Source organism: Acinonyx jubatus, chromosome B4 (genome assembly GCF_027475565.1).
Source record: "Acinonyx jubatus isolate Ajub_Pintada_27869175 chromosome B4, VMU_Ajub_asm_v1.0, whole genome shotgun sequence".
Lineage (NCBI taxonomy): Eukaryota > Metazoa > Chordata > Mammalia > Carnivora > Felidae > Acinonyx > Acinonyx jubatus.
This window is the reverse complement of record NC_069387.1, coordinates 88,786,612-88,814,016: the sequence shown is the minus strand read 5'-3', so window position 1 is coordinate 88,814,016 and position 27,405 is coordinate 88,786,612. Positions and strand designations below refer to the sequence as shown.

General features: G+C 38.9%; 1 protein-coding gene across 3 annotated transcripts in view; it reads right to left on the bottom strand.

Annotated features, from left to right (window-relative positions):
- Window positions 1–27,405, bottom strand: part of MSRB3 (methionine sulfoxide reductase B3) — a 172,293-nt gene that overhangs the window by 88,569 nt on the left and 56,319 nt on the right. For all 3 annotated transcript variants that reach the window (XM_027071322.2, XM_015079522.3, XM_015079523.3), the window contains one exon: window positions 1,560–1,588. In XM_027071322.2, coding sequence (XP_026927123.1) covers window positions 1,560–1,588 — 29 coding nt within the window. The remainder of the gene's footprint in view (window positions 1–1,559; window positions 1,589–27,405) is intronic.

The window sequence follows — 27,405 nt, the reverse complement described above, 5'->3', positions numbered from 1 at the left end:
GTAAATTTTCTGACTTTGACAATAGCTGCCTAATATTTCAATTTTGTACACTATTTCCAGGTTTTACCTTCAAAATGAACCTGGTGGACTTTTTCATTTTTGAGAACTATGTTCCAGATACTATACCCTAAAATCAGTTTCTGATTGATGTTTAGGGAATTAAATCGGATCATAACAAAGTAGGCCCTTAATATGACACTTGGTGACTTACTGGCAAATGATAAAAAGACATCCCACTTCTATGTAAAAATTCATTCTCTATCAAGTCTATTCGTTTATTTTTTTATCATACTTAAATATTTTACTGTTTAAAAAATGACAAAGACTTTTCACCTTACTTTGAGTCACCTCCTATGAATCAATAAAAAGTCAAGTCACTGATATAAGGCCACCATGACTTCAGTCTCCATGTAGTCAATATTGCAAGTGAGAAATGTTGGTTTTATGCTATTAATGTCAGATGTGATTCAGAAGCCCAAGAACACACAGAATGGAAAGATTTCTGGTGAAATTGTTAACTCAAATGTACCAACTTCATATTAAAGAGGCTTACCAAATTGGAGACATTCATAAAGGAATGCAATAAAAGAAAGATGAAGCTTTTAACGAAAAAGCATGTTGGCTCCTTAACACCACTACCAAAAAGAATATATAGTCCTTAGTTCCCTTGGGAGCATAATAAACAAAAAAATGTTTTTAAGTTAAAACATAATGGAACTCAAACCAGAGTCAGAATGTTACTTTTAAATTCAATAAATTCTATGTTTCTCTGAAAATTATTTTCTCCTGGAAAAATAAAAAATAATCAACGTTTATTTATCTATTAACAGTTCACTAAAGGGCATAAGGCCTTTGTACTGAATAAGAGGAAATTTTTGTGCTTTAATTATAAACACCATTAGAAATTCTGGAGCACATAAATCTCAGAAAATGACATAAAGCCTCAGTCAAACCTAAGGATTGTATGGCTACATTAATGAAAAGAAAACATCTAATGAGGCTGATATGCCACTGTTTGTGAGAATGTGAATTTTGTCTTGATAGATACAAAAGTAATGGCTTAAGGTGACCTTAGTTTTGCATTATCCACTCCCACAACAAAACAATTTTTTTAAAAAACTAATAAATCATAAAGAAATTTCCATTTCTACTGGCTAAAACTCCTTAGAGTTTGCTGGATTAAATGTATTTATTATCCACATTTGACGACAAGTCCCTTGCACATAATCTTCAAATTATTCAGGATGCTTTGCCTACTGAGAGAATAATACTGTATTTTGAGTGGCAAGAATGTACAACCCCCACTTCTGCTCTTAAAATGGAACTCTGCAGATAGAGAGCATTTAATGCTTATTGCAGAACTATCGAGAATCCCAAAGTGAACATCTCAAGTTCTGATTCCAGGCAGCCAATCGCCCTGCTTTGAGGTGGGGTTCATATTTTGAAAAGAGGCTGCCTCGTCTGTTTAAAATCAAAATGGCTCTTGATCTGATGAGTTGCTCCTCAGAGAATAATGTAAATAAAATATACTCAGAATAACATCACTAATGTAAACATACCTGAGCCGGAGTCAAATTTGCTTTCTGACCTGCAAAGAGAAAGAAATGTTTTACAATACAAAAACTGCATATTAAGGAACAACTGGTACTTTATGGGAGGGGATGTAGTGGTTACAGATTTCAGTTCAATGGCCAACAAGGAAAACAGCTTTTTAAAATGTAAATACATATCTCTTTTAACTATTTTAAACGTATGCATTATCCTACATCCCCTGAACATGCACATATCTGCAGAGATAGCAAGCATGAAAAAGATACTAACTTTTTACCTTGTTTTGAGAGAAGGAGCATAAATTGCGTTAAAAAAAAAAAAAAGAGGTAGATTAACTTGTTTCCGTAATATAATAAAGCAATAAAAAACTCAAATTTAAATTTATCCTCTTTACTTATTATTAAAGATTTCCAATTATTCAACACCAGGTAATTTTTCACTAAGTTGTTCGCTGAGTAAATGAACCTGGTAACCCCATACATTTAACAAGAGGGAGAAAAAAAATCTGAGCCCTTGTGGGAACATGATGTTTCAGATATAGGCTAATACTGGCTGTAAATTCAGAAGCCTTTGAAGCTCTCAGTTCGGCTGTGGGAAAACTTCTGTTGGGTAATTACTCTCAAGATGCTGCTGATGTGCTGTCAGGCAGAATTAACCCTATGACTAGGCCTATCTACACAAGCTACTATAAGACAGCATTGTCTATATCTAGCTCTCAAACCAATTAGTGGGCATGCTCCAGTCGGATTTATATCACACATTAACAATCAATAGTATATATGTTCACAGCTGCCACAGCAAGATACAAGAACCCACCAGCAGGAGTCCTGTTAAGGGATGTTACATTGACAGAGAAGATTTTTTTTTTTTTCCTGGGGAAATGTAGTTAACTAAGTGGGAAAGGAGATTTCTTTGAAATTATGCCAGGGTACCAAAGCACTTTTGGAAGCCGGTGGCTTTCTTTACCTAAATTAGTTTCAAGAGAAGTCATCAAAGGGGAGAGGGGGAGAGGATAAGCAAGAGGCAGCTTTCTTTGTCATAAAAACCCATTTTCTCAAGTATTCCTAAATGAGGTTTCACCTGATACTTAGAGTCAATAATGGTAAAAACAAAAAAGTGTTGTCACGGCCACGGTTGCCGACAACCAGCAGTGCGATGCAGGCCCGCTCTCCCAAGCCCTAGCCTGACCGCACTCCTCATCCCACTCCTTCACTTAGATGCCCCGACTGCTCTTCCAGGTGCAAACACTTTTGCTTTTTGTCCTCTCTCCTCTTCTGGAAAGGCTTGCCTCGCGCCCTCTTCTTTGTTCCCAGCATCCCTGAGCACAGCTCGAAATGGCGTTGGCCCCACATCCTGCTGGTTTCCTTGCCTATCTTCCCCACTACACCTTCCTCATCTCTGCAGCCACAGCGGTTGCACGGCACCTGCTGCTTGTACCCAACAACTGTCGGTGGAGGGGAACTTCCACCAACACAGACACATCCTTCTCACCTGGATAGGAGGTGTTCTTCCTTCTGTCTGGGCTTTTCTCCACTTATGTGCTAAAATGCATTCTCTCATCTGCCCTGGAACTGGGCTGGATGAATGACTCCTCTCTGCTGTATCTTTCTTTTTTTTTTTTTTTTTTAAAGTTTATCGGTTTATTTTTAGAGAGACAGAGAGAGCAACAGCAAGGGAGGGGCAGAGAGAGGGGAAGAGAGAGAATCCCAAGCAGGCTCTGTTCTGTCAGCGCAGAGCCGGACGCAGGGCTCCAACTCATGAACCGTGAGGTCGTGACCTGAGCCGAGATCCAGAGTCTGACGCTTAAAACCGACTGAGCCACCCAGGCGCCCCTCTCTTGTGTCTTCAATATCCAGGTTTCCTGCAGGTTTCTCCTCCCTTCTGAAGAGGAGTGCTCAGGAATTAAATAAATGTCCTCCTTCAAGTAGGTGCCCTATTCTTGTTATCTGCTTTCCTCCTATGCTCACAATCGAGCCTATGGGAAAGGATAAACTATACCGTATGGTGTATGTTTTCTTCTCCTGACCTCCCAACACATTCGCTGTTTGAGCCACCACGATCTGTCCTTGCTAAGGTTTATCAGTGGCTTCCCGTTGCTAAACCAAAAGCTAAACGTATTGCTAAACCAAAAGCCCTCTTACCATCCCTACTTTACTAAACCTCTCTCCAACTAACAAGCAATACTACCTGAATGTTGCACTGGGACCTCAAATGACCTATGTACTAAGTTCAATTCAATGTATTTTCCTTCAAATATAATTCTCTGCTATATTCCCTATCACTGAAATTGGGCATCATGATATTGTCCTAGTCTTCTTCTGCACCCCCTGTATCAAATTTGTCACTAAGACCTGTTGATTTCACTACCTTCCCCTTCTCTCTGTTCTTACTCTTACCATCTTTGGGCTTATCTTTGACTCAGAATCTCATACCCAGAAATCCCACCCACCCATCCAATCCGTCACCCCATCAGCTGCCAGATGTTTCCAAAACACGAATCTGATCACATTACCACCACCTCAAAAACTAGAGCAGGCCTCTCCAAACTTGGGTCGCAAATTGACCCATTAGTGGATTATAAAATTAATTTAATACAACTAGTATTTTTTTTAAACCTGAACTAGAATAGAAAAGAAGACAAATGCACTCCACATATTGAGAGTCTGGGCAATTTTGCACAACTTTTGGGTATATGTACGTGCACTTGTGTCTGTGCGTGATGGCACATGTGCGTGCTATGCAGCACTAGCCTTACAAGTGAGCTAAAGGCTCTGCTCTGGTCTTCCTCTGGCTGTGCCCTCCTCCCCACCAAGCAGGGAGTCCCCTCTTGTATCCGAAGCTCCAAGTACCAGGGTCTGTGGCATTCTTCACCCAAAGGGCCCTGCCTGAGCCAGCTTCCTCACCCTAGATGGGCCCTTTCTTCAAGTCAGGTTGTTCTACTAGTGTATGTACCTCAAGCCCGAGGGGTGGCCAAAAGCTGCTGCTTGAAGGAGGGAGCTTGGACCCAAGGGCAGAAGGAAGGGGACACAAAGAGGACAGGGCAAAATGCTATTTCTGCTCAGAGAATTCTTAATTCAAACCCTTCCATGAGAGTGGAGGATTGGAGCACCAAGGGGCCAGAGGTTGCCCCTTGGACCAGACTGGCAAGGTCTACACAGCCTTGGAACTCAGGCGTAGGGCCGATGGAGATGGGGAAGGGGCGATGATAGGACAGAGGCTGGCAGAAACGAAAGAGCTCCTCCCCCCAGAAAAGAAGAAAACAAAGGAGGTGTTCTCTTATGGATTCCACAGCCTTTGGAAGAGAAGGCTGAGGGAGACGTCCCCTCCTCTTCTCCCACTCTTGGCCCACTTGCCATTGTCTCTGCATTTCCCCAGGATGAATAATGAATAATAGTCTTTTGGTGGAAGTCTAAATTAACTTTATTTGCACTGTTCTCAGTTATTTGGTATCAATGGTTTTACACACAGTTTTCACTGCTTTTGTCAAGATAGATTGGTATATCCTTTTCTAACAGTTTATTGCCTTGATTTATAACTTCTTAAATGACTAGCTCTCTTGTATCCCCATTTGTTGTCTTGCCCAGGTCCTGCAAGTGATAGGACCAGGCCTGGTCATAAATCGTCATGTAAAAAGGTACTCAGTCCAGGCTCCTCCACCCCATCTCTAATCCACACCGTATCCTTCACTCTCACCAAATAAAGAACCGTTACCACATTATGAGCCTGCATCCAGTACTCTCAGGCTAGAATGCCCTCCCCCCAGCTCATCACTGACAAACTCTTACTCAACTATGAAGACTCCCCTCCATCCTATCAGCACCCTGCCTGCCCCCCTTGCCTCCCAGACACTAACCTCAGCAAGATGCAGACTGGGTTTCATCCATCTGCATATTCCCAACACTTACTGAAGCATGTGACATTTAAGAGTTTTTAAAATTTTACAGTAGGGGGTGCCTGGGTGGCTCAGTCAGTTCAGCGTCCGACTCTTGGTTTCGGCTTGGGTCATGATCTCACGGTTTGTGCGTTCAAGCCCTGCGTCAGACTCTGTGCCATGGCAGGAGCAGGCAAGGCACGGAGTCTGCTTACGACTCTCTCTCTCTCTCCACCCCCACCTGCCCCCCTAGCTTTCCCCTGCTTGCACTCTCTCTTTTTCTCTCTCTCTCTCAAAATAAATAAGTAAACTTTAAAGAAATTAATTAATAGGAATTAATTACATGAATTAGTACATGAACAAATGAATCTGTAATTAATTAATTAATAGGAATTAATACATGAACAAATGAATCTGTAAACTAAAAGAAAGCTAAAAATAAGGTACAGTGGCCCAAACCTCTATAAAATGCATCTTTTGAGACATGAAAAATCATATCAAAAAACTTTTATCCCTCAGGCCATCTTATCTTCTCCAGAGATAGCTGGCCAATACGTAAAATATACCCATAAAGTGCAGAGAAAACATCTTCACAAACTAATTAATGATGCTGGGTATCAGTTTAAAAACAAGAGTATTTTTAGAATTCTCAAACATAGTACTGAACCTTCAAAAAACACACAACTACTCTATTAATAATTAAGACATAATAATAGAGTTAATACTATTAGCTTGAGGGTTAAGGAAAATTGGTCCTATAGTATAAGTTAAATCAGATTTCTCAGATTTTCTATACACACATGGAATCAATACACACGTACACATTCAAGACACAAAGTATGTACTGTGGACTATGATTATCTCTCCTTCTAAATCCTCTTTAAGGAAGTAAGCAAAATATAGATCGCAACAAACAAATGGCAAATGTGGGGAAAAAAAGGATTCACACATAATACAGATTATACAAGAAAAGCAAAGAAAGGATGTTCATTCATTCATTCCAAGCCATGTATGATGTGCTCTTTTTCAGTAATTCACTAAGCTTATACGGCAGGGATATGAAAATGCAAAAAGTAAGGTTATACGGGATATAAGGTGCGTGAGTAGAATTGTCTCCACAGACACCCATTTTACCCCTTGATTACACACTCGCATCTAAGCTTAAAGCCACTCAACCAGCCCCTTTGGCAACCGCCAAAAGACGGTGAGTACAGCCCAGACTGCTACCGTCTTTCAGCATCCGTTCTCCACTTCTTAATTTTATTTTTAATTTTTTTTTTAAGTTTTATTTATTTTTGAGACAGGGAGAGACAGAGCATGAACGGGGGAGGGGCAGAGAGAGAGGGAGACACAGAATCCGAAACAGGCTCCAGGCTCTGAGCGGTCAGCACAGAGCCCGACGCGGGGCTCGAACCCACGGACCGCGAGATCATGACCTGGGCCGAAGTCGGCCGCTTAACCGACTGAGCCCACCCAGGCGCCCCACTTCTTAATTTCAGAAATAGACTAAGTTTTAGATGGGTACACGGGCTTCCGAGGTAAAACAATTTTCCCACACTATATCCCACCTCTCTTGTAGCTAGTTGTGACCCTGTGACTAAGTTCTTGCCAAAAGGATGCAGGCAGAACTGATGTGTCAAACACCTGATTATGCCCCTCAATAGAACTGCATCCCTCTCTTCTTCCCCCTGGCTGGAATGTCGATGTGATTCCAGGGGCTGAAGCAGCCATTCTTAGATCATGAGACAGAAGCTGACACCAGAGCATCGGCCTTTCACCACTCCTTGTACTGAAAGTACACACACACACACACTAGCAGCCCGTATCAATCCTGTTACATGTTTAAGCCACTATTACTTTAGAGCACTGGTAACAATATTACCACAGTAAAAGAGGCTTAAACTAAATCTCCCAAATTTTTAAACCTGAATAGCTCTCATGAATTTGTAGTTGCTAGGAGAATTTCAGTATCATTACTACGTTTTAAATAATTAAAACATATGATATATGCATTCTTTCGATAACAGAACTATAGATTTTCAGAAGAGGGCAGTTTTAGTCTTTGGTTACAGTTCTATACCCCTGAACAAATTTATAAAACTGCTAATCTCTATTTACAGGAAATTAACCCAGTGTCCATGAAAGTTCTGTGTATTGAAGTCAAAAGCTTTTACCTTATTTTTCAAAACTTTATTTTCTCTTATGAGGAATACACAAAGTCTCAGAAAAACTGCTTTTTGCTTAATGTTCCATGCTATTAAATTCTTTTTTTAAATGAGACCACGTAAGTATGAGCTACATGAAGTTAATGCAGGCAGTATGCCAAAAGGTTTCAGGTAACATGTAGAAAAATGAGGGTGATGTTCTTATTGGTTTTATTTTTCAGTTTATTTGTTTATTTATTTATTTTGAGAGAGACAGAGAGCACGAGCAGGGGTGAAGCACAGAGAGAGAGAGAGACATGGAGCTGGACACAGGGCTTGAACTGACAAACCATGGGATCATGACTGGAGCCCAAATCAAAAGTTAAATGCCTAACCAACTGAGCCACACAGGGGCCCCTGTTCTTATTGCTTTTAATTGATGTCAATATAAGATTCTAGCTGCAGAAAATTTTTAGAAGGAAGAAAAAGGTGTAACAGACTGATTTTTGTCTATAAGGTCATTATATATGTCAACTCCATACCCAGGATTTTCTAAGACAATCCAGGTCAAATAACCTACACTGTTCTCCCCTTAAATTTTCTTTAAGTTTATTTATTTATTTTGAGAGAGAGACAAAGCACACAAGTGAGTGGGGGAGGGGAAGAGAGAGGGAGAGAGAATCCTAAGCAACATAGGGCTTGATCTCACAAACCATGAGATCAGGACCTGAGCCAAAATAAAGAGTCAGATGCTTCACTGACTGAGCCACCCAGGCCCCCCTGTTGTCCCCTTAAAGCACAGAACATTTTCAGAAATTCTAACACTTCAGGATCCTACTTATAAGCCTAAGAATTTCTTCTTACTCTAAAAGTAATTCAGGGGCGCCTGGGTGGCTCAGTCGGTTGAGCGTCCGACTTCGGCTCAGGTCAGGATCTCGCGGTCTGTGAGTTAGAGCCCCGCGTCGGGCTCTGGGCTGACCGCTCAGAGCCTGGAGCCTGCTTCATATTCTGGGTCTCCCTCTCTCTCTCTCTCTGCCCTCTCCGGCTCGTGCTGTCTCTCTCTGTCTCTCAAAAATAAATAAACACTAAAAAAAAAAAAAAAAAAAATTAAAAGTAATTCAGAGGCCTTCATGAAACCAGTGGCAGTAATAACAGCGGTGAATATCTGTGCCCCTTCTTTCAGCTACAGAAACATAATATGCTCCTCTGCTTGGAACGTCCCCTCCTTCCCCCCCACCCCCATTCTAGTATCCCTTAACCCCTATGCCTACTTAACGTCTAAAACTCACTCCACATGTTAGCTTACTTATCAATTCTTTGAAGAAGAGTGGCCAGACTACATTAAGTTCCTTTAGTTTATACTTGCACAGCACCAACTGCTCCTTCTTTGCACTCATCAGAGTTGTCATTCTACATTCATCGGTGTGGTGGTTATTTGACCATATTAAAAGAGTTCAATAAGTGTGGCAGACACTATTTGTTACCCATCTAACGGCCAGTCTTCCTTTTCCCTGAAAAGAGAATTTTGATTTTTGAAGAGTGCTAAAGATGTGTCCACCCCAGGAATAAATCATAATTAGGCTCTGCCAACTCTGGCGATTCTACTCTCCTTTGTCAGTGGCTGGTTCCGGGACAGGCATGTGACCCGGTTCTCAGCAGCGAGAGGTATAGGGAGGACAGCTGGGACACTTCTTGGAAAGGTTTTTCCCCATGAGAAGGACAGGAGGGATTTAGGGAGAAGGCCCTTTTCCTACACTCTCTCTCTCTCTCTCTCTCTCTCTCTGTTTCCTGCCTTTGAAGTTACTATGTAAGGATATGACACCTAGAATAAGATTGTGATAACAATCTTGTAACCACGAGAGGAAGGCCAAGAGAATCACAGAAATGCCAACACAGAACTTTGATATCAGTCCAGTTCCAGAACAGCCTTTCTCTTCTAGAGTCCTTGTTGAGTTAGTCAAGTCTGTCATTGTTAGGACACTTTTACTTGGGTATTTCTGTTACTTTTAACCCAACATATTCTGATATTGTTGCCAAAGCAGTACTAGGTTACGATCTATCTACTTTTGTGTTTAATACACAGAAAGGAAAAGAACAGATTTAAGCATTTAAAGCCACGTTAGCTACCACAACTAAAAACTGAGAAAAATGTACAAATAAAAGGTGTCCATTAACTGCACACTTATTTTTTTTTTTTAACTGACAGATATGGGGATACCTGGGTGGTTCAGTCGGTTAAGCGTACAACTCTTGGTTTCGGCTCAGGACGTGATCTCACAGCTTCGTGGGTTCATGCCCCACATCGGGCTCTATGCTGACAGTGCAGAGCCTGTTTGGGATTCTCTCTCTCTCCTCTCTCCCTGTCCCTCCCCAACTCAAACTATCTCTGTCTCTCTCAAAATAAATAAATAAACTTAAAAAAAATAACTGAAGAAACTGGAAATATTTAAGAGGGAAGGAAGACTAATGCAAAATAATATAAATGATTTGTTTAAACAACATAGAGAAGAAATCTTATTTGTCCTTAAAAGACAAATGAAACATTCTCTAACTAAAATAGTTACACAATGTACTCGACAACATATTGCAGGACGAATCAAGAGACCCACGAATCTAGTTCAGAAAGTAGAACAAGTCATTTAACTTGTGAGCTCCATTTTCCTCATTAGTACAATGAGGCATCTGAAGGAAATCAGTGTTGTTCCACACAAACTATTCCATGGAGAGGTAGCTGTCTGAAGTTTTCTGTAGTTCCCAAGAATAAAGGAAAGGAGATGGGGAAAGGAGAGCACAGAGGAAAAGTGAGTGTGAGGTGACAAAAATATGCATCTATAGACCTCAAGCCTATGGACAAGGAAGACTGAAAAAAACAGATAATTCTTAAGGCCATTTTTGGCTCCCAAGTTCCACAATTGCTCCCCAGACCATACTGGTAACTGCCTTCTTCAAATTCCAGGATCATTTCCGGTCTGTATCATTTACAGCACTTTAATCGTATGTTTCCCTGAAAATAATTCAATTGTTTCTTCTGTATATTTATATCTCTAGGGAGAATAAAGCTCTCAAACTAAAGACACCCTTAGCTACTGAAAATAAATTCAAAACGCTAAAGAAAAACAGTGGTAAAGAGAACAGAATACACCTTCTTCGTATTATGAACTGAACTGTCCTCCCCAAATTCTTATGTTGAAGTTCTAACCCCTGGTGCTGTGACTGTATTTGAAAATAGGGTTTTTAAAGAGGTAATTAAGTTAAAATGAAGTCATTCAAGTGGACCCTAATCCAATATGACTGGTGTCCTCATGAGAAAGGGAATCAGAGGGAAGACAGCCACCCACAAGCTAAGAGGGGAAGCCTCAGGAGAAAGCACCACTGCTGACACCTTGATCAGGGACTTGCAGCCTGCCGAGCCACGAGACAATACACGCCTGTTGCTTACACCACCCAGGCTGCGGTGCTTTGTTATGGCGGCCCTAGCGGACCACCGCCCTCCGTTTCTTCTTCAGCCGGATGTTCAGCAACCTCAAACCTCCAGCACAAGCCCAAAACCCAGAAGTTAGTCGGAAATAACAGTGTCCACCGCTCTTATACACTTTAACCCATTTTAGGTACGATGTCATTTTGATCTCGCTATTCTCCCTATTTTTAACCGCTTTCGGCCAAAGTGCTTTACCTGCATTTTGAGCACGGGGCAGCTGCTCCTGCAAATTACCAGAGGCCACCAGTAGGCAGACATAAGACCCTGATCAATGGGCTCTTTGTCTCACCATATCGTGGCAGGAGAATGTTTCCAATGGTTTTGCCTGGTTCTTTAACACTGGTGTTGTGTACAGATTTGGCACGTGCTCTCTGGGGGATGAGGCAGACTTGGGAGGTGGTGAAATTTATTGCCCGACATCAGTTTTACACATCATATTTGTGTTCTTATTTTCCCTGGAGATTTTCATTTCTACTCTAGGTTGTAATCAGAAGTAGAACAACAGAAGTTGTGGCTAGCAGGTTAGTGCTAGACACAATAATTGGCAGATCCTAACATTTTAGAGAGAGACAACAAAAGAAACTCAAACAAGGGCAATCCAAACTTGATGAGTGTAGAGGCAAAGACTTTACACACCTCAGCGGCCGATGGGAGCTGTCAATGGGAGATGAAAAGATAAAAGAATATCATCCTCTACATTTTCCAGAACTCTGTAAGAATTCTTTAAAGGGATAAGTAGGGCCGTATGTACCTCATTAGGGTCTCACTGGTGTAACAACTAATGTTAATAATGATGGCTACAAGTCATGAAAGCAATCTTTTAAGTATGCTATGTAGTAAGATACGGAAGTACATTCCTTAGGGGCTCTTGGGTGGCTCAGTTGGTTAAGTGTCCTTCTTATCCTCATGGCTCAGGTCATGATCTTGCGGTTCGTGGGTTTGAGCCCCGCTTCGGGCTGTGTGCTGACAGCTCAGAGCCTGGAGCCTGCTTTGGATTCTGTGTCTCCCTCTCTCTCTGCCCCTCGCCTGCTCACACTCTATCTCTTTCTCTCTCAAAAATAAATAAACATTAAAAAATCTAATAAAAAAGAAGTATATTACTTAGACAGCATTTTCTTTTTAAAATCATTAGCGAATACTTATAAGGTTAAAATAGATGTTTTAGTTGTCTAAAGAATATGTTTACAAAGCCCTTCATTTCCTAGATATTGCTATACACAAACAGAAGAAGCAACACAAAATTAGGATAGAAAAGCACAAATTAAGAATAAAGAGACCATGGCAAAAAGATCTAATTGCCAGTCTTAAGGGTACTTCTGTTTCTACAAAGCACTAAAAAAGTCATATAGATCTTAAAAAATCAGTTGTGTTTCCATTTGCAGAGTAAAGATAATAATATCTGCTACTCTATACAGTTCTTTTTTAGAACAAAATGAGTAATGGCTGAAGCACAGGAAAATGCTATAGGGATAAGTTTTCCTTGAGAATTTTAGGATTAAAAGTTCAATAATTAAACTGAATATAGGAACTAATGTGCATGACATTCATTATTTCACTTAAAAATTTTGCATTTCTAGTTGAAGCCATTAAAACTCAGCCTAAGGCAAACTTTCAAGGGCAAAATGGGTGAGAAAGTCATCGATTCCTTTCCCCATTCATCCATTACACATATGAATTGAGCACTGACTATATACAGGTACTGCTTTAGGCCTTGGGATATAGCAGAGACTAAGTCAGACAAGGTTCCTGCTCTCAAGGAGCTCACACTCTGGTGAAGAGAGTCAGATGGCAAACAACCACATAAATAAGATTATTTCATATAGAGGCTGAAATAGAATGCCTTCCATCATAAACTCTAGAGGGTACTGGGATAGAAAGTTCCTGAGGTGGGGGTGGGGGGAGTGGGGAGGCGACCTGTTTTAAATAAACTGTCAGAGAGATGCTGTAGGAGGATATGACATTTCAGTTGCCACCAAAGAATGAGAAAGTGCCCACATCCAATGTGGGTGCAAAACAGAATTTTGGTACAGATTCCCAAGGAAAGGGCAAATGCAAGAACCGAAGATTAGCATGGAGAAAAAAGAATAGGAGCAGGAGGGGGGCAGAAAGGAGGAAGGAGAGAAGAAGAAGGGGCAAATAAAGGCCAATGTATCCAGAAAGAAGTGAGTGAAAGAGAGAACGGCAATAGATGGAAATCAGAAAAGTAAACAAGGGCCAGATCTGAACTTTAAAAGCCACTGCCAGAAGTTGTGGTTTTTAAGCATAAATCATCAGAGTTTTTAAAGAACGAATTATAGTCTAATCACAATTATGTAAATTTTCACTCTGCTATGTGAGAAATGTACCACAACAGAACAACAACCGAAACAGAGAGGCCACCTGGCACCTGATCTTGGTGGTGGTGGTGTTCTTTTAAGTAGGCTTCACGCCCAGTGTGAAGCCCAACATGGGGCTTGAAATCACAAGCCCAAGATCAGAACCTGAAGTGAGGTCAAGAGCTGGATGCGTTAACTGACTAAGCCACCCAGGCACCTCGAGATCTTGGTTTTTAATACCATTCTCTAATAAAAGGAGCCAAAGCTCCTTGGAGAAATGACTGATTCTAGAACTGGGGTAGGAAATACACAAGATAAACCTGGATTATCAAGTAGTGCTATAAAGCAAAGAAGGGCTCAAAAATAAACAAATAAAAACCCTACATTGATGGAGATATGTCAAACAGACATAGGAGCCAAAGCTGGAACAATATGAACAATAAAATAAAGTAGTATTGAATTATAAGCCAAAGTATAAACTAAATATCCATGTGTCCACATTGATATAAATAAATCATTCATCAAATAAATGAGAGAAAAGGCACGCATTTCTCTTGGCAGAAGAATTCCAGATAATTTATGTAGCTACTCTGCCCTCAAGATGAGGAACATAACTCTCCACTCCTTAAGTGTGGGCTGTGCATAGTGACTTCCTTCCAAACAGTACAGAAAGTGGAAAACAGAGTAACTTTACAGTGGGGAAACCTAACAAATACTGCCTCAGCCATGTGACCAAGTCAATATTAAACGTGATATCATGTTGATAGTATGTACCGTGGATATGATGTGATTGAAATGGCACTTTATCTCTGTGATCTTCCTCGCCAAAACCCATAACCACAGTCTAATCATGAGAAGAACATCAGACAACTTCCAATAGAGGGGCATCCTACAAAATACCCAACCGATATTCCTCAAAACTTTCAAAGTTACCAAAAATAAGGAAAGTCTGAGAAACTGTCACAGTCAAGAGAAATCTGAGGAGACGTGACGAGTAAATGTAAGGTGGTTCCCTGGATAAGATTCTGGAAGAGAAAAAGGACATTAGGTATAACCTAAGGAAATCTGAATAAAGTATGGATTCTAGTTAATAAACATGTAGCAATATTAGTTTATAACTTATAACAAATTTGCTATACAAATGTAAGATATTAATAATAGGAGAAACTGCATAAGAGAGTATATGGGATCTCTCTGTACAATCTCTTCAATTTTCCTGCAAATCCAAAACTGTTCAAAAAAATAAAATATATTAAGAAAGCCACAGCAGAAACACCATCACAGAAGTTCAGGTAACAGATGATAAAAATAATGGTAAAGCAGTGAATATGGTGAGGACTCAGAATCCAAATGTGTTTTGAAAGCACACAGTGCAAAATGTCCTGGTAGATTAGGGAGGGTGAAGGAAAGAAGAATTAAGGATGACTCTTGGAATTTTTGTTCAAGTAACTAGGTAAATAATGAATATTACCTTTATTTAGTATATGGGGGGGGGGCAAGAGAATAGGCTGCTTCTGAATCATTTGCCACTTCTATTTCTTGCTAATTTCTGATTTACTCTTGTGACTTGGTAGGGTCGATAAAGTTTCAAGCTGTATGGTCCCTCACAGCATCTCAGATTACTATATATGTAATATATATATTTATATTTTTTTAACCAATGACACAAAAAGTCTACTTTCTAATAGAAAAGTATATAACTGCCTTGAAAAGAGATGATATAAGATGTTTCTTGACCTAACTTTGAAATAAAAATCAGTACTAAACCATTATGTTACCCAAATGAATGAATCTGGAAGATACAGGATTTTCTGAATTATATCAAGCTTTTACAAAACACAGATCAAAGAGTTTGGAAATCTATACTTTTCATTTCTCCAGATGATCCTAAGAACCACTGACCTGGATGGCATTCCTTTAAAGCAAAGAAAATTTCTATTTAAAATAACAAGGCATCCCACTTTTCTTCTTTTTATATATATATTTGTTTATATATAAACAAATTTTAATTTGTTTATATTAGTAATTTCCAAAGTAACTTTTTGCCCAATAAGGAAGTAAAAAATTTCCCAGGGCTTTTGTATGAATTCCATATTCAGAAATTGTTAACACATCCCTGTTATAAAGTTATCTTTGTGGGAAATAATGAACTAAGCACCAAACCAGTGAAAAATCTGTCAGAAAAGACTCAGTTCCCAGGCAAAATAACAACAACAACAACAATACATTTGCTACTTTCTTGGTGAACTTACTGAAAATATTTTCTTTTACAGCTATTGTCCCTGCCCACACGAATGAAATGATAAATCCTTAGATTCCATGAATCACTCAGACTGGGCTGGCAAATTAGCTAAAAAGATTATCACTAAGGTGATGTGTCTTGTGTAGTCAGTAAATTTATGCTCCATTACACTCCCAAGTAAAAATAATATGAAAGACAAACATTCAATATCAAAAAGCCTTCCCTCAAAGCTGGAGACCATGAAAAGAAGTTCACCAGAAGATGTGAACTTTCACAAAGTCATAGTCAAAAGCATTTATGGAGTGCTCACTATGTGCAAAGCACTTGATTTGAAGGAAGAAGTCTTGTTTAAAGTAGCCATAATTCAGCCCATAAAGCCCTTTATAGTTTAAGATCAACAATTTGAACCTCAGTCAGAAGCAAATGGGTAGCTCGTTCATACTGGAGGATGCAGGTGTAATTTGGTCAGTGCCACTCAGTTTCTTAAATTGAATGGACCTTTGCAGTTTGTGTAAATTCCACTTCTGGGTGGTCTTCCAGAGCAATCTCAAAGAGGGCACACCACAGAGGTACTGGAGTTAATTTATGCTTATGCAGACTATGAGTCATGCAACGGCCATTAACACTATATACTTAAGTGAGTACATAGAAATAAAACGTGCAAATCTCCAGCAGCATAAAGCCAGCTTCCCTCAGGGCAGAAAAACTTCAAGTAGGATGAGCACTGAAAAATCTGTCAAGGCGCTAATGAACAAGTGTAGCTTGTTCCAAGCACGTTGCAAGATAATAAGAGAGAAAATATAAATGGCAGAAGAATTCGTGGGTTACATCCAGCTAATTCATGATTATGAAATACAGTAATGATGTAAGGTAACAAATACAGTTATCTGCTTTGACTTTGACTCTCCTTTCCTTTGTCTACTCACTGGTGGTGGTGTAAGGCAGTAAAGTGTTCAAATAGTAGAAGCGACAGCGACACGAACAAGAGTCGCCACGTGTTGAACTCCTGCTCTACGGCAAGCATACTTTAACATACACAGGCAAAAAAAATCTAGACAACCCAAAAAATTTAATATTAAACACTTATCTCAGAGATGGACAATCACTAATCTAAAAGAATTCCTTTTGGGGTACCTGGGTGGCTCAGTTGGTTAAGCGTCCAACTTCAGCTCAGGTCATGAACTCGCGGTTCATGGGTTAGATCGAGCCCCGAGTCGGGTTCTGTGCTGACAACTCGGAGCCTGGAGCCTGCTTTGGATTCTGTGTCTCCCTCTCTCTCTGTTCCTCCCTCACTCGTACTCCGTGTCTCTTTCTCTCTCTCTCTCTCTCAAAAATGAATAAAAATTAAAAAAAAATAAAAAAGAATTCCTTTTACCTATTTCCTAAAAGGGGAAAAATTAATCTTCTGTTTTAAAGTTTACTCTGTCTGGTCTTTAAATCTCTTTCCCTCATTTCTAATACCTTAAATATATCCTTCTTTATGCCTTTCTTCAGTTTATCAAAAAACATAAGATAAAATTTTCCCTTGAGTTTGCTTTCCCTCCAGTTACAAGGGGTTAGCCTTACCATTCCTACCTTAACTATAATGATGTGACTATGATGACTATGTTTTCTGGGATCATCCCAATTTCAAATATTTTACATTATCTCCACTTTGGTTTGTGGTTTGAAACCATGAAAGTCTTCACAATCTTTGCTCTCACTACTACTTCTAAAGAAATTGTTCTCTCACAATTGCCAAGCCCAATGACTGGTTCTTAGTCTTCTGAGTCTTAGCATTTCATAGCCTAGGTTCATCCCTTCTGTGATTTCTATATACTTTGCTCTACATACTAAATTTAAATATCTTCTTTGTCTACTGTGGCATTTCTCAATGTGTCTCAGTGGTAATATCAGTTGCACAGTATATCCCTAGGTTAAGATTCTGAGGTCAGAATCTTTTTTGAATCATTTTTTGAATCATTTTTGAAAATGCTACATAGAACAATCCACTTCCGGAGCTCTACAGCGAACATGAGTGAATTGTGCACTCCTTGATTTTTATGATGAAGCAACCATGCAATTCATTGTAACTCTGTTTCCCAGAGAGCAATCCTGTGTATTTAGAGTACACAGAACCCTCTTTATTTTTCATGGAACACATATCACCATGTCACAGAGCTAGTCTTTTGCAGGAGTAGTATTCTGATCGAACAAATATTCACTAGAAACATGCTGTGGGGAATATTGATACACCTGAAATTTTAGGTTACAACCTGAAATCTATCAGACTTCCAAAGTTGAAGTAATCATCTTTTTCCCCAAGCCACATTTAAAACAGCAAATTAATCTTTAGTAACAGCTTTTTCTCAACAGACGGTTGAGAAATCTTTGCAGCTCTTACTGTCTGTAGTGTTTGTTGTCTGTGGTGCTGTTCCCTCCTTCTCATGGCTATTGACATCACCCTAAGGCAAATCCTTCTTAAGTCTCATCTAGATTCATGGCAACCAAGCATAAGAATTAGAGGAAAGTTAAAGCAAACACACAGACTCCAGGCTCCACCACAATCTTGCTAAAAATCAGAATTTGGAGGGGGGACAGGCTTGGAATTTGTGGTTCTAATGGGCAGCTAGATTTACAAACTACAGACCACAAAGGCTTCATGCCTTCTCTCCTCCCCTTGAGCTGAGCATTTTCAGTTCCCTTCCATCATCTGTTCAAGTGACACAGTTTTGAGATTCCTAACCATCAGTCACTCTTCCCTGCATGTGGTCCATTCGGCCCATGAGCCTTTTAAGGCGAGGGTCTTACACTGAACCACAGAGCACAGCACTCCAGAAATAGGCTGGCCAATTTGTGAGAGAAGTAGGGCTATCGATGATCTATTGTCTCCTGGGTTTATGCTGGACAAGCAAAATCAGTCTCCTCCCTATCCCACCCCTGCAGCAAATCACTACTCACTGTCATCAACACCAGTCTGCAATAACCACTAGGCAGTGATCGCCAAGCAGACAAACTTGCCAGAAGCTTAAAGCATTACTTACTAACTGACCTTCTGGTCTCTGTTCTAAATACGTGGCATGCTTCCTGTTCTCTAATGAACTTTCATTGTGAAAGCTGCAATGTATGCCAGTCCTTAAAATGCTTTGGTATCAATGCTGCACATGTGTAGTGTTTTTTACACTTACAAAACATTTCAACACTGTTTACTTAATCCTCTCAAAAGTTTTCATGACACAGGTATTATCTTCATCTTGCAAATGAGGAAATTAAGGCTCATAGAGGTTAAGTCGCTTATTTAAGATCGCACACATTAAATGGGGAAAATTGTGACTTTAACCTCACATGTCTTACACCTTAATCATAGCTTGCTCCACTTTAAAATGCAAGCATAGTCACTTGGCTATCATTAGAAAATTAGCACCAATTAACACCAGAGCGTGACAGCTACCAGATGGTGAATTACTCAGCAAAAAGAATAATCAGCCAGAATACAAGGAGGCATTACGACATAATATAGGAGCGAAGGAGTGCTGCCTCTAGGAAGAGCCAGACCTGAATTTGTGTCCTAGTTGCACCTCTTACTGCCAGTGTTCCCTTGAATAAACTGCACACCTTTTGTGAGCTTTGATTTTCTGTCTCAGTTAAGAAGAATAAAGGAGACAATTTTCTTTAGAGTGCTTAGCATAATGCCTGGTACATAGTAAGCTCTCAATCAATGGTTGCTTTTTTTTTTTTTTTTTAATCCCAATTCAAACATGACAGTTTATGAAAATAAGTCTGGAATACCTCTTCTAAAACTGGTGTCCCATCCTTCATCAGTTACCTCCAGGTGTCTGGAAACAAGAGCAGGTGAGGACTAGAGGCAGATGGAAGACAGTCATGAGAAGGGAGAAAACCTGAAATAATGTTTGAAGTGTAGGCCAAGAGAAGGTTTGCAAATAGGTCTTAGCAAAGTTTAAGATCCCAGTGGTCACCTTTCCTGGAATCGTATCATTATTACCAGTCATTTAGGGATAAAAGAGAAGGCAGTGGGTAACGTATCTACTTGGGTTATGAGTAAATTATTAAATGGACAAGATGAATTTGGGCTCTAGAAAATCAATTTGGAATTACATTCTATTTCATTCTTTCCAATTATCACTGGGGAAAGATAAATTTGGGGATAGAAGAATGACATTTCTAAGGTAAGTTTTTAAAATAAATTGTTCAGGGGTGCCTGAGTGGCTCAGTTGGTTAAATGTCCGATGATCTTGTGGTTCATGAATTTGAGCCCCGCATCGGGCTGTCTGCTGTCAGCACAGAGCCCACTTTGAGTCCTCTGTACCCCCATCTCACTGCCACTCCCCTGCTTGTACTCTCTCTCTCTCAAAAATAAACTGTAAATAAATAAATAGTTCAATGTTTGTAACACACAAAGACAAAATATTTAATATTTTTTTCTTATCACCCCCTAAAATACATGTTCATCTTTAAAACAAATAAAAAGGTTAGATAAAAAAAATTACCTATAATCTAATGACCTGGAAATAACTACTATTGACATTTGGTACATAACCTTATTCTAAGTTGTTTTATGTTCATGTATTTATAGATATTTGTATTTTATAAGTATGGAGTCACATGTAATTATTACTTTGTAAACTTTTAAATTTGTTTTAAATTTCTTTCCAGATCATTAAGCTTTCTTTTGCAATATTATTTGAAATGTCACATACGTTTTCACTAGGGAGTTCATTTAGCTAGATATTAAAATTAATTTTTGCTCTCATAAAGAGTGATTAAACACATTCTTGTAGCCTTATTTTAATGCATTAACATGATGTTTAGCATAAATTGCTAGCAGCGTATCTGCTAGATTAATGGCATTCAGAATTCTAAGACTTCTGACATAAATCATTAAGTTATTGTCCAGAAACTTACTACCAATCCACACTCCACCTAGCAGTAAAGTGCTAATTTCCCAGACCTTGACCGACACTGAATTTGATGATATTACAAGTAAAAACTATCTCTCCTTTTACTTCATTTTTTACTGTTTTTCTTTTTTTTCTTAAAGAGAGAGAGAAAGAGACAGCGTGAGCAGGGGAGGGGGCAGAGGGGGAAAGAGAGAGAGAGAGAGAGAGAGAGAGAGAGAGAGAGAGAGAGAGAGAGAATCTTAGGCAGGCTCCATGGAGCCTCACACGGGGCTCAATCCCACAACCCTGGGATAATGACTTGAGCCAAAATCAAGAGTTGGACACTCAAACGACTGAGCCACTCAGGCACCCCTTCATTTTTTTTTTAATTCTAAGAGGTGGAAGATTTTTCATCTTCTACTCATCTCCCAATGCTTGTCTTTCTCAATTGATTTGAATATTAATCTTCCGTTTCTCACATGAGTCGCATATATTCCTCCCAGGCGGCTTGTTTGCCAGTTTTTTTAAAGTGTTTTTGAGCTATAGAAATGTAAAATATTTAGGTAATCCAAACATATTTTTTTTTTTTTATTTCTGCCTTGGAAATCTTGTTTAGAAAGGCTTACCTCACCCCAATGTTATACAAATTTACCTTTATATTTCCCCCTAGGACTTGTATGGTCTTATTGTTAATATTTTAAATTTTTATTTAACCTAGATTTTATTGGGGTGTAAGATACTGGGTTGTAAGATATTGAGGGTAGGATCTAAATTTATTTTTTAAATATTTAGCTGGTTACCCCAATACCACTTGTGGTACCTCATTGATTTGATTGGGTACTTTTTATATTTAGCATGTTCACATCTCTGAAACCTAGATGTGTCTATGATCAGTAAGTAGCATTTCACAATTCATATGGCAGGTTTTTTTCCTTGGTGTTGAATAATAATTGAATAATAATTCCTTCAATCAATGGCTTCTTAGATTTGATGAAACACAATATTTAATCATATCCCTATTTCACTAAGAGGTTTTTTTTTTTTAAATTAAGGAATGTACTTTAAATTTTTATAAAACCTCTTCTGGGCACAATTACAATGATCATAGTTTTTCCTAAGATGTTCCAGTATTGAACTATCCATACATTCCTGAAGTAAATCCTACCTTGCCATGGCGTATTACTCATTCAACACACGGCTACATTTCTTTTACTAGTATCTTATTTAAAATCCTTACGTCTAGGTCCCTCCTCCCCCAAGGTGGCTCAGTCAGTTGAGCATCTGACTCTTGATTTCAGCTCAGGTCATGATCCCAGGGTCATGGGATTGAGCCTCACATCGGGTTCCACACTGAGTGTGTGGCCTGCTTAAGATTCTCTCTCCCCCTCAGCCTCTCTCCCCTGCTCACACACACTCTCTAAAAAAATACAATAAAATTAGTAAATAAAATAAAATCCTTATACCTGTTTTTATAATTCCATTTGGTCTATATATTTTCCTTGGAATATCTTTGTCAGGTCTTGGTTTTTGAGGCATTTTACATTGGTCAAAGAAGTTGGTAAGCTTTCATCTATTTTCTGCGATTGACACAGTTTATAATTGCATAGGAGTAATGTTTTTTCCTTTTTCTGTAAAAGACTAAGCTGGTTTGAGATAATTCTCAATTTTTTTCTATGGTTACTGGTCAACTGAAGTATTATAACTCTCCTATAGTGAAATTTTGTATCTTACCTAATTAAAAAAAATTACGCTGAGAGTTTTAATTAGAATAGGAATACATAGTATATTACATTAATTTTTTTTCCCATGTCTTTGGTTTTATCCAATTTTCATTCCTAGTGTTTGGGACCTATGTTCTTTTCTTTCTCCCTCTCTTTCTTGATTGGGCCTGAAAGAAATGGTCAACTTTATTGGTCTTTTCGAAGATCAACCCCTTGGTTTTATTTAATAGGTCTAATTGTTTTTATTTTTCAAGTTAATTTATCTGAGTGCTTTTAAGACCTTCTCTTTGCCTTTGATTTTCATCAGATTTGCTGTGATGTGCCCAGATGTGGGTTTTTTGTTTTGTTTTGTTTTTTGTATTCACCCTGTTTCAGATTTATAGCACTTTTAAAATCCTGACTTGAGGTGTTTTTTTTTTTTTCCTCCGTTTGGGAAAATTCTTGGCTATTATCTCTTCAAATATTGCTTCTTTCCCATTACCTGTTTCTTCCCTTTCTATGGCTGTAATATGTTATTCCTGAAACTGTAATTCTTGTATTAGCTTCTCAATAACTTTTCATTTTTTTTAGCTCCCTTAGCTTCAGTCTGAATATTTTCTACTTACCTGTTTTTCTGTTCACTAATCCTGCTTCTTTTTTCTCTTGTATTTATATTTCATGTATGGCATTTTTCAGCCCTAAAACTACTTTATACTTTAAAATAGATTCTAGTTCTCCAGTGAAATTCATTTTGTCATCTATTTTTTTTAAAATATGTTCATCAGAGTTATTTTAAAGTCTGTGTCTGATGACTTAAATATCTGGATATCTGGGCCATCTGTAGACCTGTTTCTTTTGTTAGTTTATTTCCCTTAGTCCTTCACTTTGGTATACCTGGTAATTTTTGATGAATGCCAGACATTGTGTATGAAACACTGGATGCTGGATAATGTCACCTTCTTTTATAGATGGTTCATCCTATCTTCTGATAGGTAGCTAGAGTGGGAAGGGGAAAGGGAAGATTACCTTAATCTAATCATGGACTTGAGGCTGGGCTGAAGGTTTTGATACATTGGTTTTCCCTTGCTTTGCACCCATAATTTGGTGTGCTGAAGCTTGAGAGAGCATACTGCTAAAATTCTAGGAATGTAAGAGTCAGTTGCTAAGTATAGGCATTATTAAAAATAAGTTATATAAATTAACAATAAATTATATTAAAAGCAAAAGTAATACTCCCAAACTCACCATTTCTAATTTTTTTTTTTACTAAATTTAACTGTTATCTGTGTTCTTTACATCTGTTGTAGGTGTATACAGAAAAATTATATAATGAATGGTGTTACTACGCATCTCTTTCCAACTCCACATTCAGTGAGGTCACATTTGTAGCTTGAAATATGGCCCATGGTAGAAGTATCTGCACACAGAAATCAGCAAACACTACAAATCAGAGCTTGACTTACTGTTCTTTTGGTTGTTAAGATCAGTTGTTCTCAAATGGAGGTGATTTTGCACCCCCCCCCCCGCCCCTGCCCCGCGGGTATTTGATATTATCTGGAGAAATTTTTCTTTGTCAGCTTGTGGGGATGGGGTGGGAGGGCTGGGGAATGAGACTAGTGCTACTGGCATCTAGTGAGTACAGGTCAGGGATGCTGCTACACATCCTACAATGTATAAGGCAGCCCCCTGTAACAAAGAATTATCCAGTCCAAAGGTCAATAGTGCCGAGGTTGAAACACCCAGGTCTGCTGGTATCTCTCCTTCTGAATGTCTGGCAATTCCCTGGAAGGAAAGGTGGGCACTTTACCCTAGTTTATTTTATTGTTTTTGTTATTTTTCTAGCATTTTGAGTTGACTATTTAGTTCAGTTATTTTTAATCTTTCTTATATTTAATAATAAAAAATATTTGACTATGAACTTCTCTTTTGATACAGCTTTGGGTAGCTGACTCTTATTTTTTTTGTCACTTTTTGCTCTTTTAATGTTTCCTTGTATAAGGTTCCAGCCATAGACATTTCCATCTCTTCCTTAGTTGGGACAAATATGCCTTTGCAGTTGCAAGCAATGCTATTGTTGAAATAAGCATCCAAAGAAAGTGTGGTAGGAGATAACAATTAGGGGAGTCTATCACCAAGTATCTATTTATACTTCCCCCATTCCAGTATCAACTTGAATCATTTAATTCTACAATTATTCTCGACTTAACTGGAATTAAACCATTCATCTCACAAATAGTTGAGTACCAAGGATAAGCAAAGTCCTGTGCCCCTGCACTGGGTGGAGATGTGGATTACAAAAATCCTAAATCATGACCTACTCTCTCAAAAGTTTATAGATTTGTTAAGGAGAGACTTTCAGCTAACTAATGTATTTAAACTCTCAGCTACTCATGTAAGTCACATTATTTGGGGAATTTAGAATCTATACTAAATTTGTTTTTAATTATTCAGCAGAAACTAAAACTATTTTGGGTATGGATCACTAGGTCCAACGATATTCTAAAACGTGGTAATGTTGGAATCAAAAGCAAACTATACTGACTTAATTTTGAGCACTTTAGATTTGCCTGCTGTTTATACTTTACCATGCAAATTTGCTTAAAGCTGCACAGTTTTTTTACAAACCTTACTTTTTATACTTGTATCTTTATATCTTTTACAGCATGCTTATGTAATTATTACATTTGCTACAGCAGTGCCATGAGTTAGAAAGGGTTGATATTATTTTCACCATTTTAAGATGAGAAAAATGAGATGAACACTTAAGTAACCTGCGTATGGTCATACAGCAAGTCCACACGGGAACCTCCACCACCTTCCATCTGGTACTCTGGATGGTTTCTGCACTTGTGTTTGATAATGTGATGGGTTACTTATCCACGTAGAAGACACACTGAGGACATGAATCTGAATGAAAATTTATGCAGTCTCCTTGAATCAGGGACCACGTTTTGAAAGAATTATTCATTCACAGGAAGAGGCAGCTTTGTGGATGGCCTTGGAATCACTCGCTAAAACTTGCACATTATTTTTCAGAAGATGCCCTTCCATAGTTTCAAAGTCTGTGAACTGTCATAATAATTACTCATTAATATTCTGGTTCATATTCATGTAAACAAGATAATTTACATGAATCATAGTTAAAACTTTGCCTACTGTTTTTCCCAGTTTAATCTAACTATCCATTCTAATTCATTAAGAAGAATCCAACCTATTTCTGTCCATATCTGGAAAATGAATGAAAGAACTGGGATTGTGATTTAAGTAATAAAGGGCAAGATTGCTCTGCCCCCACTTTTCTTCTTGCGAAACACAGATACACACACACGCACCCAAACTCACTTCCAGCTATCCAGGGATTTTATGTGTAGGCATTGCTCCAAATCCTTTTTGTGTCAGGAAATGCAGTCATAATTACCTTTGCATCTTGTTAAACTCTGAATCATGACTTGCTATAGTCTTCTGGTTTCTCAAATGGAGTTGTTCTTTGTTTTATGTATGCTTTTATGCTACTTATGCTTTTCTTTCTTGTCTTGTCTTTCTTTCTTCCCCCACCCCCACCCCCAGCGGTTTAATGAGTCAGGCATTAGCAATGTTTTTTTGCTCCCTATCTTTGCCAGTAGCTCCAGGAAGTACATTTCTTTCAATCTAGCTGTGGTCTTGCCCTAAGCTTTCAGATGAAATGTAGATAGAAAAGTTAACTCCCTCTGTTACAGATACTTGTCCTGTAAATCACTGTATGTGGGGACAAGACAGGAAGGGTCAATGGGATGAGAGAAGTCAATTTTACATTCTCTTCAAAATAATATATGAGTAATGTAGATATAACTCCAGTTTAAGCCACTATTCAGAAATCTAGTTCATTTCAGAGCGGTTTCATTGTACTGGAAAGTTTACTTGGATTAAGGATTTAGAATGAGGTGAAGGGCAATTCGAATCTTCTAAATTCAAGTTAAATGCACTTTGTTAAAGGTTAGAAAACATTTGCTGGAATCATGAGCAATTTCTAGCTAGAGTTCATAAAAAGAAAACTAGAAGTTAAGTTCCTATTACTCTTCCTGGTAGGATTCCACAGTGACCGGAATGGTTTACAAATAAATACTATACGGATAGCATTTTGAAGGGTTGAGAGAATGGGATTTGAATAGACAGTAAGAATGGAAAATGCCCCTCCCTTTTACATCTCCTCCACTCACAACCACAACACACACATGTGCCCATATGCACACAGGCACACCCGCAGACACAATATTGTAGCAGAAGGGGAAAAGTTTATGTGGAAAATCTCCTTTAATGCTAAGTGGAATAGCATCCGTGGAATAGCATAGCTGAGTAAATTGTGTGTGGCACCGAACTGGAATTTCTTCAGTGAAAGGGCTTATGTTCTTAAAGAGTTGAAAAACTGCTTAAATTTTCTAGTAGCCTAGAATAAAATTGCACAGGAGGCTCATGTGAAATATAGCATGTGTGAATACTTTGGCAGCAGAGTTCCATTTGAAATGTAGCAACACAGCTGAAGCAGTGACTCATCACACTAATATCTACTGTTAACAGACAGACTCCCTCTCAGAAAGCCTGTACTTTCTCACATTGTAAGGAGCTTCTTAGGCTGTTGTGATAGTAGGATATGTTCCCGAAACTTTGTCAGGCCACTTGACTTTAACATTTGATGAATATCGGCCATAGGCCTTTTCCTGTACTCAGTTCTTACACCTGTTCGGTTTTATTTTGCCCCTTTTCATAGGTGATAAGGCTGAGGTCACACATCTGGGCTAATATTCAGTTGGTGCCACCAGTTGCTTTTAGCCCTTGCCTGTTCTGAATTTTTGATGAAGGGGCACCTGGGTGGCTCAAGCAGTTAAGCGACTGATTTTGGCTCAGGTCGTGATCTCACAGTTCATGAGTTCAAGCCCCTCATCTGGTCTATGCTGACAGCTCAGAGCCTGGAGCCTGCTTCAGATTCTGTCTCTCTCTCTCTCTTTCTGCCCCTCCCCTGCTCTCTCTCACCCTCTCTCAAAAATAAACATTAAAAAAATTTTCGAGATAGAAGGAAAAGACATTTAAGATAGCTCATGTCAGGGAGCCCGGGTGGCTCAGTTGGTTAAGCATCGACTCTTGACTTTGGTTCAGGTCATGATGTCACGGTTTCATAAAATTCTCTCTCTCCCTCTGCCCTTCCCCGCCTGCCCCCACCCCCCCCCCCCCGCCCCGCTCCACCTCTGCTAGT